This window comes from Styela clava, chromosome 4 (assembly GCF_964204865.1).
Source record: "Styela clava chromosome 4, kaStyClav1.hap1.2, whole genome shotgun sequence".
Taxonomy (NCBI): domain Eukaryota; kingdom Metazoa; phylum Chordata; class Ascidiacea; order Stolidobranchia; family Styelidae; genus Styela; species Styela clava.
The window spans coordinates 8,065,658-8,082,843 of NC_135253.1; the positions used below are offsets into that span (position 1 = coordinate 8,065,658).

The 17,186-nt window shown below is 35.5% G+C and overlaps 1 protein-coding gene and 2 long non-coding RNA genes across 3 annotated transcripts; all 3 read left to right on the plus strand.

The window, feature by feature from the left end:
- Positions 1–708: 708 nt before the first annotated feature.
- Positions 709–1,650, plus strand: LOC144422097 (uncharacterized). Its single transcript, XR_013475145.1, has 2 exons — positions 709–937; positions 1,222–1,650. It is a non-coding gene; the product is annotated as an uncharacterized LOC144422097 (long non-coding RNA).
- A 4,108-nt stretch (positions 1,651–5,758) lies between these two features.
- Positions 5,759–11,077, plus strand: LOC120326782 (arylsulfatase-like). Its single transcript, XM_039393128.2, has 9 exons — positions 5,759–6,009; positions 6,218–6,367; positions 6,738–6,850; positions 7,547–7,766; positions 8,742–8,906; positions 9,146–9,220; positions 9,521–9,598; positions 9,775–9,923; positions 10,263–11,077. Exons 1-9 carry the CDS (start codon positions 5,769–5,771, stop codon positions 10,602–10,604), a joined length of 1,533 nt encoding a protein of 510 aa, XP_039249062.2. The 5' UTR covers positions 5,759–5,768; the 3' UTR covers positions 10,605–11,077.
- Positions 11,078–13,162: 2,085 nt separating this feature from the next.
- LOC144422062 (uncharacterized) lies at positions 13,163–15,235 on the plus strand. Its single transcript, XR_013475130.1, has 3 exons — positions 13,163–13,958; positions 14,244–14,360; positions 14,743–15,235. It is a non-coding gene; the product is annotated as an uncharacterized LOC144422062 (long non-coding RNA).
- Positions 15,236–17,186: the final 1,951 nt, after the last annotated feature.

Sequence of the window (17,186 nt, forward strand, 5' to 3'; positions counted from 1 at the left end):
ATGTTACAATGAGCAGCAATCAACAATGAGTATATATCCTCACTGATTAAAAAAATCTAACTGGAGGTGCATGAACTATTTGAAACCATAAGGGGTAAGTAAATATGTAATTTCGGCAAATGGGCAACTACGTACCGTACTGAATTAATAACTTCGTAGTATTTGACAAAGGCTAGCTTTCCCACATATACTTAACAGTGCGATGCCCGGGTGTGATATACAACAATAGTATTCACCTTACCTTTTACCGATTTCTTTTTACCCCAACTTTCAAAAATATCATTAAAATCGACAACAACTGTCAAAGCAGGCACGAACACCATTCGTGCTACGCCTTGAAAGCAGCACACATCCGCTCGTTTTCGTCTCGTCAAGTATGTGCATTGGAGCGTGCTATCGAATACGATCTTCGGACAAAAATGCCGGAGTTGCGCATCATGTTGTTTAATGTCATTGGTTCAACAATCTCGACCTTTTTCGCTATGGATGTTTCCCCGAGCATCGATTTTCTTGTTCAGTGCCTTAACAATGACCAATCAACAATAAGTCAACAATGACGTAACAATTGCAATTCCTCCAGTCGCTCAGACCAATGACATTAAACAACTCTGACGTCACTCCATAAGACTACAGGCGAAAGATTGTATTTCATGATACGCTCCAATGCACATATTTCTCGTCGCCTTTCGCGACCGTTTTCCGCTCGCTTTTGCTGCTCGGCGTCTTTTTTCCATGTAGTACCTGCCTTTTTGCGCCTGTAACGAAAGAAAATAATCTTTATATCTAAGAAGTTTTGCTCACTTGGAAAGCTGGAATGGCAGACAAGTTGTAAAGAGCAATTCTGGACATCATAGACAATTTTTTATCAGAGAAGATTAGAAACGCGATAGCGGAAGGATTTGAGTGGGACATTTTGCAGATATTGACAAAATTCAAAGTTAGTAATTTTAATGTTTGCGCTTAAACATTGAAATTTTATTCAAAGAGGGCGTCATACAAAACAGCAAAAATGTTTTTACTTCTCTTAACGGTTCTGTGATACAATTCCATAACACAAAGTTTGCCCCTATCGAACTTGCTTTTGTAGGTGAATTTATTAGACATATTACATATTCAATTAATCGTAGGTAACATTGCTGGTACATAATGCATCGTAGATAGGTTTGTTTACATTTAGGAATTTAGCTCATAGCCCACTAATTAATGTTATCTTCTATGCAGGAGGTTGCAGGGCTGAATTCAACTTGCAGCATTACCGATCACCTGACGATGCTCATTTAGTTTGGCTCGAGCAAGTCTTCTTGAAATGCTTGTGTGGATGGAAACTACCTATATGTTTTGTCTTCCTCCGATTTTAGACAAATTTATTCTGAGGGATTTCGCATATAATTCTCATTGATTGTTGGCTGTTTATAATTCCTATTAATTGTGAATTCTGATTATAACAAAGAGTTAAAAATTGTTTTTACCTAATTTACTGGCACCTTTTTCTTATCCATACTCCAAGCAGAGGTAATAAACAAGACAATACATTTATGTCATCTTGAAGCAAAATATGCACACTAATTAATAGTTTGACACATTGAGATAATACATCATGACAGAAAATACAAGTTAAAGATATGTATGACCATCACATGGTAATTAGAATTGAAAAATTAAGAGGGGCTGTGGAGTATGAAAAGTTCAAGACAAAGAAAAGAACAAATGTTCATAGCTCATAAACTCTCAATTTTGCCTCCATATCTTTGTGAAGCCCAATATATTTCGAGTGGCTGAATTGGTTTACCTTTATGATAGCAACGATTTTGTATTTAATATAGCGAGATTTTTTTCAATTTTATTGGAGTGATAATATTTCGCAAAGCAATGCTTGAATCTTTTAGAACAGATCAGTCGTGTCAAACTCACGGGTTTTCGAGAGCCGCATTGCATTTTGAAAATTGTAAAAAGGGCCGCAAACAGTTTTTGATAATGTATACTTGAAAGATATTTTTAAGATAGTTTTAGTTTGTGACATATATTGTGATGCAACTAAACAGTTGGATTAAGTTTTATTATTTTCTTCAATTTCAAATGCAATTACATATTAATATTTGCATTCCACTATTATTGCAATATTTGCAAGTTACTGTATTCATTATAAAAAATCATAAAATTCTATGTACAACCATCAAAATCATTTTTGAACAAGCTTTGGATAAGGAAAGAATAATACATACACTAAAAATGATTTAATCTAAATATATGAACCTAATATTAACTAAAATACTACAGTATAAACTTAATGTTTTTTAATTACATTTGTCCTGACGTTTGGCATAATTTTTTATGTCACCAGCATACTCAGGCCAGACTGAAATGATTTTATAGTACCAACTCTAACTAACGAGGTCACATGATCATGGGTTAATCTGGATCTTTGCGAATATTTAATTAATTCCAGTAATGCAAAAAAGTTACTTTTATCATTTCATATATAGATCAGTAAAAAAACAAATGACATATTTTTTCAAAAAGACATTTTGCACCACATTGCGTGGCATAGGATTGCTTGAATTATTATTGATATTGGTTTTTAGTTACTAAGTCGTTGTATAATTATATTAATATACAAACACATGGAAATTTTTTGTTCAAAGTTGGTCTTCGAATTTGTCATATTGACTGCTGAGCTTATTGTGTTTTTTCATTGTATTGATGGAAATATGACAAATTAAACAATGTGCTACAGAATTTGTGAAATGCAGAAATATTGCAACTCCCATTTTCTTCGAAAATGCCACCTTCTTCATGTACTTTGCGTTTAATTTAATCACTCAAGTGTTTTATTCAAGTATTCTTTTGCTAGCTTGATGTGTATTCTTAATTAGGTCAAAATAAGGACGAAAAAAATTAATATTTCAAAACTACTTTCAGTAAATTGTTTTCTGTGTGAATAATCAATTTCACTTTAAAAGGTTTGAAAAATCTATTACATTTAGATAAAAAAAAAACTTCCAAAATACTATTACAATTATTGTTAAGCGTTCGAGGGCCGCACTGGAAGTTCTCTGGGGCCGCGAGTTTGACATCCCTGGTCTAGAATGAAGTTGTCCAAAATATATATACCAGTATTTTATCATGAATGATGATTATTCCCCTTTCGGAATTTCTTCTATAGTACTACCAAAAGTTGATGAACCAAATATAATACAAGTGCAGTGAGTTACCCGTAATCCTCATTTAGCAAAGCTGTTTTAAGTATGTCTGGCGTGTTTTGTGCATTTTTACAAATAATACCGCTTATGCAATCTTACGCTTTGGAATTTTTAGTTATTTTCCTCAAGCCCTGCAGGATGTGGGGACCATACACAACTCTACCGAAGGGTCAAATGTCTTTGCATGCCTCCATAGGTTGTTTTTCTATTGCAAACATTTATGGAGTACTCTAATTATATTTCTTGGAATCACACTGTCACTGATATGTCGCCAGACTTCTGATATCTCCCCTTCTGCTATAATTGTCCTGTGACTAAATAATAGGAAATTGAGATTAGACGAATAGTTGAAAGTTTTGCTTTATGTCGGCTTAATTTCTTGATTGATATACTTACTATTTTTGCTATTGCCTCTTGTGCTGCAAGGGGTCTCACAATGCTTAGACAGGTTTGTCCACAACTTTCACATCTGAAGAAAGAGAGGAGATTTATTAATTTTCGCGTTAATAAAGCAGTCTATATGATTTAGAATGGAAAAGCTAATAAATCCAATATCTCATGTTTTATGAAAAAATGTTTTACTGAATTTGGTATATAAACCAACTAATAAAAGGGTTTAGTCAAAAAATTACAAGCATTCGTGGCTCCAAATACTTGAGAGATCAGACTATACAATATAGACCGGTATGAGTGAAATGTTAGGTGAACTTGTTAACACTTTGATGCAACACGCAAATAAAAGTGAATGCGCAATAGTATGTTACAATGAGCAGCAATCAGCAATGACTATATATCCTCACTGATTAAAAAAATCCAAATGGAGGTGCATGAACTATTTGAAACCATAAGGGGTAAGTAAATATGCAATTTCGGCAAATGGGCAACTACGTACCGTACTGAATTAATAACTTCGTAGTATTTGACAAAGGCTGTCTTTCCCACATGTACTTAACAGGGCGATGCCCGGGTGTGATATACAACAATAGTATTTACCTTACCCTTTTATTTCAACTTTCCAAAATATCATTAAAATCGAAAGCAGGCACGAACACCATTCATGCTATGCCTTGAAAGCAGCACACATTCGCTCGTTTTCGTCTCGTCAAGTATGTGCATTGGAGCGTGCTATCGGATACGATCTTCGGCCAAAAATGCCGTAGTTGCGCATCATGTTGTTTAATGTCATTGCTCAGACACTTGTTAATTATTTCTCTGATTTTGTGGTTTTGCGTGTTATTTTTCAGTTTGTAGTTGTGTTGTCAAAAGTTATGTCAGTAAATGAATAAATATTATTTTTTAAAATAGCGCTTGTTTATTGGAAGTAGATACAAATTCAAACGTTCAGTAAAATACAGCCAGGAGTTGCAAAAATTGTCTTCTATGTAAGGGGATTCCCCAGTTGCCGCGATCTGCAAACTGTGCTTTTTCGTTCGGAGCAATTAAAAAAATAGTACCGTATCTACCGTAGTATTTGCGAGAATGTCAACCATCTGAAATCATTTTGTAAAACAAGTATATGATTATGCTATTTAGATTATCCTGAAAATAACTGGCAGAAACAATTTAATTGATCATGAAACTTGTTCATTACCGGTATTAGATTTGAGTCACTTTTGTTATGAACATTTATTGGACCTCCAAAAGTATGTGCACCAAGATGGCGCACACCCTGACAATAGTAGTTGTACCAGGTCGGGGTTCAGGTTGTGCGCCACCTTGCTGCACATACCTCGGGAGCGCCCATTTATCGAACTGTCAAATGTAGATGCTGTTATTTTATTATGAATATGCATTTTACAGTAGGGCACAGTTTGATTTCAAGATTTCCTGACATTTGGTTCAATAAAACAAACACCCTATTTGTCTCTAAAGCGTTGGCGTCTGGCACGACGGCAGATGCGTTAGATCGTGCCATGCTTGTCTCTATAATAATCTAAATTAATGCTGCCATCACATGATCAAATTTGCCTAAAAAGTCTTGAATGCTATGGTAAATTTTTTTCGATATGGAGGCCCAGACTGTCTCCTGAAGGAGGGGTTTGTTCTCACTGTTTTAATTGACATCTTTCAATGCGGGAACTATTCTTGGAATCAGATCATATATGATTGTCTGTATGTGGTTTATTATAGGCTATGCATGTGGTAGTTCACATATATCTGTACACACTTGTTTCTTTTGGCTTTGTTGTCCACATTCACGCATCAGAAACAATTTCCATATTTCGACCTGGGCTGATAACTAAGGAAAATGTATAGACATATAGAAGCAGTAGGATCACAAAAATCTGATGCCTCAAGCCCTCGATGGCCATGTTGAAAATGAGCATTATTTTAGTACAAATTCTATACTTTGTCGGGCATAAGGAACACAAATAGTTGTTACTGATTGAGGAACGCTCAAATTACCGATACCCCTCATCTGTTTTTTATTATGGCGTTTTTACTCTTAGATTCATATTTATATTTGTAGACTTTATATTTATGCCCATATTTACTTAATAATGTCTATTAAGTAGGATAAATTTATTAATATTTTTTTACTTTGTTTCAATGGTAAGAAAAATTATTATGTACAACATATTTACATCAATATTGTCTTTACTGAATTTTGTGAGCATGAATGTCCATGCTAATCCAAACTTCGTCGTTATATTTGCTGACGATATGGGATATGGAGACTTACAATCTTATGGTCATCCGTCTCAAGAAAAAGGTCCAATTGATGCGATGGCTGAAGAAGGAATTCGCTTTACCCATTGGTATTCTGCAGAGTCTCTTTGCACTCCAAGTAGAGCTGCTTTACTAACAGGTATTATTCTGATTAAAAACTTATTAAATGGCAGTTTTTACTGATCCATAAGCCTTCATTCTTATTTCAAATATAATAATATTAGAAAGTCATAGCCTACCTTTTCTTTTTGTCTTTTATCTATATCAGAAATTTTCCGATTTAACTATTTTATTTTTATGTATTGTTAGATGAAATTCATTTCTCATATCCGACACATTTACTTCAGGAAGGCTTCCAGTACGCATTGGGATGGTTGGACCGAATCGAGTCTTATGGCAATTGGATGCAGGTGGTCTGCCCAAGACAGAAACTACAATTGCGGAAGAATTAACACAGCTTGGATATGCAACAGGGATGGTTGGAAAGTGGCATTTGGGTATATTTTATTGTTTATAATAATTTCAATAATGTTGAAACAAAAGACATATGAAAGGTTCTTGGATATTATATTCTCTGAATCTGCTACTTTCATTTTGTTTGCATAAAAATGATACCTTACAATATTGCAATTTTATTATCTCATAGTATTACAGAATAATTATTGATTGCTGTATCATTAATCTTCTAGGCATAACTTATTTATAAGACATTATCTTTGTATTCATTCCTTGCCTTTTGTCCAGATTATTAGAAAATTTCAATTGATTCAAACTTTCCAAACCTAGGATTTTATTATCAATCCCCAACCTATTGATAAGTTACTCTTAGTAACAGAGGTTTAATACATTGTTTTACAACTTTTTGAGGTATAAATGAGCATTCTTTCAATGATGGAAATCATTTGCCGGTCCATCATGGCTTTCAATATGTTGGAACAAATTTCCCTTATGGTCAAAATTGGAAATGCGATAAAGAAAAAGTGAGAATGTCTTGCTTGTCCTGTATTATTTGTCATAGCACTTGTGTGAAATTTGAACAAGACAAAAACAGTTTTATGAATTCTATTATTTTGAATAATATGGCAGCATATTATGTCACCTAACAGAGTCTATTTTTTCATCTGTTTTGCAGTAGAGTGTTTAAACTGCCAATAAAGTTGTGCATCTTGTGTTTGTATATATATATATTTAGCCATTTAATGTTCACTCAGTGTTATAAAAGTTATAGGGTACTCCTGAAGTATGCGCGCCAAGATGTCGCATAACCTGAGTTCAGGTTGTGCGCCATCTTGGTGCCCATGCTTCAGGAGGTCCAGTTATAGTTACAAGAATCTAACAAAAGCAATTAACTGCATATGTTGAATTGTGTTGAATTCAATGATTTTTCAATTTATAAATTATAATTTATAATTATTTTGTAATTTCTTTTAGTTTATTTTAAATATCTATGATAATGTATTTGAAGCTAGAATATTATTTAATTTTTGCTGTCAAAATTAACTCGAAAAAGTGTGGAAGTATATTGTACATAAATTTTAAATTTGTTTTGAACATTGTTCTTCTGTCAATATGGCCTATTACAGATTAGATTATTTTTTCCTCATGAGATTCAATATTCACAACTTTCATTTCAACTTTCAAAAATATCATCTTCTATTTTATCATTATTCAAACAGTTTTCAGTGAAAGAGATGGCTGAGAAATGTTTCAAGTATAAGAATGTTACAATGGTTCAGCAACCAACACATTTAGAAAAATCTACAGAAGAGATGGTCAACGATGCTAAAAACTTTATACGGAAACATTCAAGGCAACCATTCTTTTTCTACATGCCATTGCTTCAAACACACAGTGCACTGTTTTGCTCAAACAAATTTTGTGGAAAATCAAAAAGAGGTGAGACAGCTTGAAATATTCCTTCAAGACGTGCCAATCATGACGTCTGGTTACCAGTTCATGTCGGGTATGGGATAAGTTATTTGTTTTTCAAATGCATGGAGTTGATGTTGGAGAAAGCCGTAACTGACGAGCAGTTTCTTAAACCACCCTACAGCGACAGAAGTCCAGCAATCATATGCACATAATTATTATAAAAAACAAACATGCTGTGTATGTGTGAGTGTGACACAAGCACGGTCAATAAAAAAAAATGAGAGACATTCTCAGAATAATTTCGGCCAAAGAGACATGTGGCAAAAATGGGCTTGTACTCTTAAGCAGGGGTGTGCAAACTGCGGCCTGCAAGGAAAATTTGTGCGGCCTGCGGAGAAGTGCCCATCATAGATGGCGTTCGCGCGCGAAACAACTTTTAGTTTAGGTAATCTGGTATGTGCTAGCAATTCCGCTCTCGTTGCGTAGTGAAGCAGATTACCAATACCTGAGTGCCACTGTCATATTAGTAAAACTAGCAAGCAAAATCCTGTTGCAAAATACACAATGTTATAAAAACATGTTTCTCTTTGAATTCGTTTAATTAAAGTTGGTGTGACGATAAATTTGAATAGCAGTTTTCTTTACAAACTTATGCGTAAGGTCAAGAATAAAGAGGAACAATTTTTGTGCCTGCAACTACTAGAAAAGCTATCTTAAATAAAGGTGCGGCCCGCGGCTTCACCCAATTACTTGAATGTGGCCCTCCTGTGATAAAGGTTGCACACCCTTGCTGTAAAAGATGAGTAGATGCCTTTGATTAGGATTTATGTGTTTTAGTCCTTATACATCAGGAGAGAATGTAAGAAACAAGATGACAGTTTGAGGTCAAAATTATTTGTTTTGCTAACTTTATTTGAGATTAGAATTCACAGCCATAGTAGACACTAGACATTGCATGTACATTTCATTTCTTGTTTGTATTTTTCTTCCTCTTCATAGGTCTCTATGGTGATAATATCAATGAAATGAGTTGGGCAGTTGGAGAAGTATTAAACACATTGAAAGAACTTGAGATTGACAAAAATACATTGGTACTTTTTATATCTGATCATGGACCTCAACTTGAACTATGTACAGAAGGTGGATCGGCTGGTTTGTTTAAAGGTATGAATACGATCCCATATTTTAAAAATTTAAATCTTGCAAATCATAGAATTGAACATGTTTTTATTAGAAACATTAAATTCGACTCCATAATCAGCATTGACACAATGATAAAAGGATAATTACGGTCTCATGTAAGCACTCGAAACTTTTTTATTAAAATATTGATTTGTATTTATTCAAAAACTATGGAAGTATAATCTTTAATTAGTTTGATTTTATTTATCATTTTATTTTAGGTGGTAAAGGTTCTGTATGGGAAGGAGGTTTGAGAGTCCCAGCAATTGCTTGGTGGCCAGGTACAATACCTGCAGGTAACTGTCTTTTCTCATGTTCTCTGTTTTAAAACACATTTTTGAATCATTTGACCACTAATTATTTATTGAAGCCATTTCATATCCTAGATAAGTTTTCATATTGACAATTAAATTTTGTAGTTGATTGGTGCAATGTAAATGTTTGTTCTGTACAAACAATATCATATTGAATTAGCTATTATCTTTACTATGGCATATGAATTCGTCTATTTGTATAATATAAAATAATATAAAAGTTGAGTTGTTCTTATAATTTTTAGTACCTCATATTGACATCCATATGTATTCATTTGTCAGGTGTTGTGAATCATGAAATTGTCAGCTCACTTGATGTTTATTCTACAATACTGGAACTTGCTGGTAAAAATAATGCAGGTATCAGCACTTTTTAGTCATCTCGTAGTCATTTTCAGTATTGTATTATTCGGTTAAACAGAAATCTGTGAATAAAGAAACAAAACAAGGTAACCATATTGGTGTATTACTGTGCTATTGGAGGGTTACGCTCCACAAAATTGTCTGGAAATAAATATGGAATCCAATCTATTCAGATTCTGATGGCATTGTTCGGGATGGAAAGAGTTTAGCTGATTTGTTAAGAAATGGAGAACCATCTCCTCATGATTTCTTATTTCTTTATTGCTCTGATAGACTGATGGCGGTCCGATACAAAAGCTTCAAGTTTTATTTCTATACTCAGGTTAGAGCTACAAATTTGATGTATTTGACAGGGAAAGTATTTGGTTGCTATGCTAAGCCATATCATAATGTGTATGTATGAATCCTGAGCCCAAGTCTGAGGACTGGCTGCATTCCACTTTTCAAAGCATATTTGAGACAGTGAAATTAAAATTATCCCAGTATATTGTAATTAAACATAGAAAATGTGTTTTTGCAAAGGCTTATCCACTGATTTGGATTTTTTTTTTACAATGCTATCCATATCAGTCCCCTCACAAACTCACATGGGGTAAACAATAATTTAAATTTTATAATGTATAGTTCTGAGTGAAAATAACATATTTGTTTTCTATCATAGAATCAATCAATAAACAGTGAAGAACTTTGTGTTTTGGGTAAACCTAAGGATGATGTGTTGACTTATTTAGACTGTTATGGAAAGGACGTTACAGCACATAATCCACCTCTAATTTTTAATGTGGATGAAGATCCTGGAGAAAACTTTCCTCTGAGTAGTTTAAATTTTAAAGAAATGTTAGAAAAGCTTCATGCTGCAGTTCGAAAGCATAAGTCCTCTGTCCATAAAGTCAAGTCTGTACTCGGGCTGAAAAATGAAAGTTTGCAGCCTTGTTGCAATCCACCAGTTTGTCAGTGTAATTATGATACTCCACAAAATTTAACAATGAAGACAGAACTGTAAGTTGGTAACTTAGTGCAGATTCCACTGATGTGGAATACAAATTGAACCATGAGACCGTCACAAACAAGTTGTTTCATATATTCTTACTCGAATATTCTAAATTCTACTTCATAATAAATTTTAAAAATCATGATGCTAGCTAAATTTTATAATAAAAATAGTGACTTAATCGCAAAAGTGTATTTGTCAGAAAATTACAGTAATGTTGCAAAAGTTTTAAATATAAAAGGTTTTAGATAGCATTAATGTTTAATTTTCCTTTAAACTATGTTGTTTATATCGTATAAATTTAATTATTTTTACTTGTGTTACACAACATGCTTTGTATAGAAATTATAGAGTTCACTTAATTTTATTTTTGTAATTCTATGTCATATAACTCGCAATTAAGTCAAATCATTACATTGATACACAATTCCCCACAAGTTGTGACAAACCTTTGTCTACCTGCTATGTTGCAATAAACAAAAGAGCCACAAAATGTTTGGTTTTTTTATTGGTAGTTGGGCTGATGCCAAAGTTATTAATGCAGCTATGGAATTAGAGTTAACAGGGGGATAATTATTTCAACTCAGAAAGAGCTTTTTGACTTGGGATATCTTTCCCACTGAAAAATAGTGGTTATATTATAGCTTTTATCAGTGGCGGCGCGTGGTCATTTTGACAACCGGGGCAAGCTACTGCGGGACCAAGTCACCCCCATCTACGGGGACAGGATGAGCGCTGTAAGTTCTCCCATCATTTTATGAGTATAAAAACCATTCCATCGGTAACAACCAATCGGCAAAAGGGAAAATTTTTAACGATAAGAAAGTGTCTTTAAAACCGGTCCAAGTCAAGGGATTAATAAATATAGACATAGTTTATTTTAAAACCTCTTTCAAAAGGAAAGGCAATAATTACAATGACATATTAACAGAAACTTCGGGGAAGCAGACAAAACCTAAAATAAGGTTTAAAACGTTACTATGAAGAAAGGAAAGCTAATGCAAAGATAAGGACATGCGTCGCTCACTCATAGATATATATTCTGCTAGACTTCTACTGCTTGAACATATATGCAACACGCCGCGGTTTCTTGGAAGCAAAATGCTCAATAACGCGCTGATTAAAGTCATGCATCCCAGAAATAACGTCTCTGTGAATGGATAAAACAGCCAAGAAATTTAATCTATCTCGCTTCATTGTGTTTCTGAGATACGTTTCAATACGCTTCAGCGTGCTGAATGTTCGCTCTGCGTCGGCGGAATAAATAGGCGTCGTCAAAATGATGTCCAGAAATTTTGCAGACGCCGCAAAGGTAGTTACTAGAGTGTTATCTATGAGGAACCCATAGAGCGCGCAAGTTGATGTGATGTTCAAAAAAGTTTGATTGGTGTATATACATCGCAATTCATTTTCCAATGTACCCACGTTTATCATGGGGTAAAATTTGGAGACAGTAGCCAACAAATGGATGGGAAATTGACGAGCAAATTTTGAAAAAATTTTTGGGGTTCATCAAAGAAAACGCGGCAAGGTGTTCAGTGCGCAGACGATCGCCTATTTGATTCACCAGAATGTCACAGCATTCTCTTGCAGACAAAATCAAACGCTGCGTTGTTTGCCCGCGGCGTAAAGAAGCACTCCATGTGTCGTCGTATTTTATTGTTTCCCGGATACGAAATACAGCATCGCAGAAGTCTGAAATACACGACTGCACAGACGCTCCATCCATTAGCCTTGACTGCAATGCGCCGTATAATACATCCACGTGATAGAATATTGTGGAGAAAAAATGAAAACTCACCATCTTCTAGCAGACGCTTTAGACCTGCCGCCTCCCTCACAGAGCGTTCGTTCCAAACCGGAGAGCTCTGAATGCCATTGAAACACTCAATGAGCTCAGACCTAATTTCCGACACGCCCTGCACTACGCGTGATTGGAAGTTCCAACGTGTTGGTGCACAAGCTGGGAGACGGCGGCTACATATCTGGCGAAGGAGGTCAGAGCGCTTCGGCGAAACGGAAAAAAATGGAGAAAACCCCGAAACATTTGCAAAAAATATACGGACGAGAGGGGTATCAAGACACATATTTTTAATAACGAGGTTAAATTGGTGTGCATAACAATATAAAAAATGCGCATGAGGAAAATCTTCTTTTATATAAACTTGAACACCATGTTTCGACCCACTCATGACTGCCGCGCCGTCATAAGTTTGAGCTATCAATTTTGACTTCGCGTTGTAAGTCTGTAACACTTCTTTCAGTACAGCCGATATCCCGCAAGCCGTGCGATCAACGATTGGTACAATGCTGTGAAATCTCTCGGTAGGTTTACCATCTTTCACAAACCGAAAAATCACAGCCAGTTGGGAAACGCACGTGATGTCAGTTGTCTCGTCAGACTGAATCGAAAGGAACTGGCAATTCTCAATTTCCAGAGCCAAATGTTGTAAATAAATTTTATACATTGAGTCGAGTAAATCATTTTGGATATCCTTAAATGTCCCTTTCGAAACAGTTACGGCATCAAGATGCTCTCTCAATACTGTATCTATAGGCCGCGAGCCGAGGCCATTTATCTTTCAGTTTCGTAGCGCACATCAGGTAACTACCTGAAAATGATTTTAAAATGTTCCTTAGAAATTTAGTAACAAATATTGCCTTGTTCCCACTTCCAAAAGTTGCACGTTTTACAGAAAAGACGCTTTTACTACAATAAATATGTGTTACCATCTGTCCTATTTTCTCTGCTTTTCCGGTATCATGGGCCAATGAACGCAGACTTCTGCACGACGTAACAGTCAAGTTAGTCAGCTGTAGGTGGATCCCCAGTGGTCGGATGAATATCAGATGTACTCAACTGCTCGCTTCTGCGTTGAGTAGCCTTTCCATAGTTTTTTTCAGTTACCGGTAATATTAGTCCAGTTATTCTAAGGAGGTGTTGAAAAGTATAGGTAAGATATTAAACACTTGTATATCCTTGCCATAAATAGCAATTTTAGTTGAGCACTAGCTCATAAGACGTTGTTAAATAGGTACGGTGCGGTAACTCCAAGGAAGGCTAGACCTAGAATAATATGTCACAAACAACGATATTTTCTGGCTTGCATGAAATGTTTATGATTAATTTAATGACTCTTCTTGACTATTCAGCAGACTTATACTACTATATAGGCCACAGCATATTTGGAAATAGAAATGAATGGCTGTTTCTGTAATGCACGGTTGTGTGAAAGAGAAGAAATTAATCAATTTTACTAATGTCTGTTGTTCTAAATCTAAATTCATGGAGTCGACAAGAACCTGGGAAGCAATGATAAGTTATGCCGGAGTGGAAAGAAAGGTAGCATTGGAAATGATTGAGAGGTGAGAAATGAAGTTGTAGACAAACAGTTGATGTTTCAAAATATAGTCTATAGTCCATACTCATACTGTCATAGGACATTTCAGACTGTGATATATCAAAATTTAGTGTAGATATAGTCTAGTAATGGTATGCAAACACTGCTGGACTGTAGAACATGCAATGAGCATAAAATCGCTCATTTAGTACATCAGATAAAATGCATTATGTATTCAAGGTATTAGTTAGTATTTAGGGGTATTTTTAAAATCATGCTGCTCCAAATATTATTTTCTTCCTTATTTTAGATACTGTACTACAAAAGAAAACGGCAATGTTCCACCAATCCGACCTAACGCAGGCTCTGATCCCTGCTGCTATCAGTGCTATAAAATGGATTAAACAAGAAGTCTTGAAGCTTAAAGGTATATGAGAATCATAATAGTTGCAAACAGCTTAGATGGGCTATTCATATTGAAATACATGTTGGAGACTTCATTGAGATTTTCAATTCATTTTTTTCCCTCGACTATGAAGATCTTTTGAGGTTAACGAGGTATTAATAAATAAAGCTGAGGAATTTGAAGAGGATATGAAGAATGTAAATGATACCAGGGCACGTCTATTTAACACTGTCAAACATAAGGATTATACTCTCCACCCAACAATGATTCACTGAAGAAGCATGTGGCCCTCAAATCAGTTCTTGAGTTGGCAAACTGCAAAGAAAAATAGTCAAAATAATTTATGAAAGTGTGCCAAAATCAACTTAAATTGCACAGATTTTTGTTTTTGTATTGACTGCAGAAATCACAGTACACCTATAGAGGAAAAGTCGATTTTTGAGATAGTGGATTTCGAAAACAATTCAGAAGAAAGTGAATTAGATATTACAGTTGATTTAATAAGTATCATACATTTGTTTTTTTTTCGGACATTTGTTAGTGTCGTAGTCCTGTTTCTAGAAATATTATTGCCTTTGTTCAAATACATAACCACATAAACTAAAAAAAGATTAATTGTAAATTGTAATATTTCTGTTCACTATGTTATGTACATATTGTACATTCATTTAATTTTCTTGACTTTTGCGGTAAATTTCTAAGTGAGAAATAACTGATTTATTTGTGTTTTCAGGCTCACGATTTTAATTTGTGACTTCATTGCTTAAAAATAAATACGTTTGATACTTGATAGCTTCTATAAAATGGATGTAGCTTTTTATGCTGTTCTTGTTGTAAACTGCTTGTGGTTATTACATAAAATTTATTCTCAAATGTGAATCAGCGTTGTTGGTGTCGCTGCACACAATTAAAGTATTTTTTGTTGTTGGTTACATGTATGCCATATTTTTCGTAATCTACCTAATAAATTATGATTGACTGAGGAAGTCCGATTTTGGTCAGGCAAAACATTACAGGAATACATTTGTGTTAGTGTGCTGTAGGGCTCTCGAATTGCATAGTTCTTATGTATGCGTTGTAAATTTATGGTTATTGAATTTCCGGGAACCTCTTATATTCAATTTCGCACCAGGATTGTGGAACAAGCTGTAATGCGTTCATTATGTTCGTTTTCACACAAAACTGAAGAATTTATTTAGTTACCAGATGTGCGCTACGAAACTCATTTTCTGGGCGTTTCCATGGTTTCGTCTCACGGCCCATATCCGTGGTAAGGATCTACAAGTGTTTAATAATTTACTTATACATTTTTCAACAACGTCTTAGCATAACTTAACTAATAATAACTAAACAGGGCTATGGAAAGCCTGCCCAACTCAGCGCAAGGTCGAGCAGAAATAACTAATATTCATCCGCTCGCTAACAGCTGGTTTAATTCAATTGTTACGTCATGCAGAAGTCATTGTTCAGTGCCGAAAATGTAGAGAATATAGGACAGATCGTAGCACATATTTCTTGTAGTAAAAGCGTCTTTTCCGTAAAACGTGCAACTTTTGGAAGTGGGAACAAGGCAATATTTGTTACTAAATTTTTAAGGAGCATTTTAAAATCATTTTCAGGTAATTACCTGATGTGCGCTACGAAACTCACTTTCTAGGCGTTTTTCAGGGCCTCGGCTCGCGGCCTACTAGGGATGCGGTGTATTCCACCATATCCAAAAATACCCCTCTATTAGAAGAGCCAGCCCGTTCATCGTGCCCACGGAGGGATAGCTCGTGACAACCAATGAACTTCAAAACATCTATCAATCGACCGAGAACATGGCGGTTTTTCTCGACGTTTTGGTTGCGCCGACGAATAGAAACCGCGCGTCCTTCATCCAACTGTGCTGCAATATTAACATTTCCGAATGTTCGGTATTTTACTGCATTGTCCAGATGCTCCATAGAAGATTGATGATCCCTGGCACGCTCGGAAAGATGTTTAAGATCTCTAAAACCAAATTTACACCAACGTGAGTCACCGGCCGTAGCAAAAAGTAGGCAATAAAAACAAAAAAGTGCATTTTTGTCCTCGCTGTAACACAACCAATCGTGTTTTTTATACCAAGTTTCTGCGCAGAATGTACGCCGACGTTTTCCTCCGTCATGGGATTGTTCCAGTGAACAATTTTTTGGTTGATAAGGCCCAAGACGTTGTACCTCTAATTTTTGTTCGGAGTATAAGCGAAAACGGAGTGCGAAGTAGTGCATCAACCTTATTCATTGTGAGGTCTAAGGCTAAGAAATGCGAAGCCGGAAAGAAGTGAGGAGCTCAAAAGGAATGTGGAAAATCGAAAGCAAATGGACTAAAGGTCTCTAACTGATTCAAATAGCGAAACAATCGACAAAAACGAAGGCGAGGAAACTATCAACTCTTCAAGCAACCAACGAACGAGAAGGAATGCGTGATTATGTCAACACGTTGTTGTAAGAAACGTCGGCATTGTGTCGTCATAATTTCGGGGATAGCCCCGATCGGCCCCGATGATTTAGTAAAAGAAACAGAAAACAAACGAGACAAACGGCGAGTGGAAGATAAAAGAGAGAATACGATATACAATGAGCAACCGGGCAAAATCGGCGTCGCCCCGTCGACGTTCGGCGAAGGCTTTGCGAGCGAAAAATGAACCATGTCGGGAGAATATGGCTAGTGTAGACAGTCTGTGCAACCGATAATTTTTTCGAATATTTTTTATTATACCGAAAAAACAACTGGGGCATTGCCCCGGTTGGCCCTATTGACGCGCCGCCACTGGCTTTTATGCTTTTTACCACAGTGAGCTCGTAAGATCGCAAGGCGTTTCCA

Excerpts from the sequence above, each read along its gene's own strand:
- LOC120326782 (XM_039393128.2), top strand. The coding sequence starts at position 5,769 with ATGTACAACATATTTACATCAATATTGTCTTTACTGAATTTTGTGAGC. Across the intron at positions 6,010-6,217 it reads TAGAGCTGCTTTACTAACAG|GAAGGCTTCCAGTACGCATT; the intron begins GTATTATTCTGA and ends CATTTACTTCAG. Across the intron at positions 9,221-9,520 it reads GCCAGGTACAATACCTGCAG|GTGTTGTGAATCATGAAATT; the intron begins GTAACTGTCTTT and ends TTCATTTGTCAG.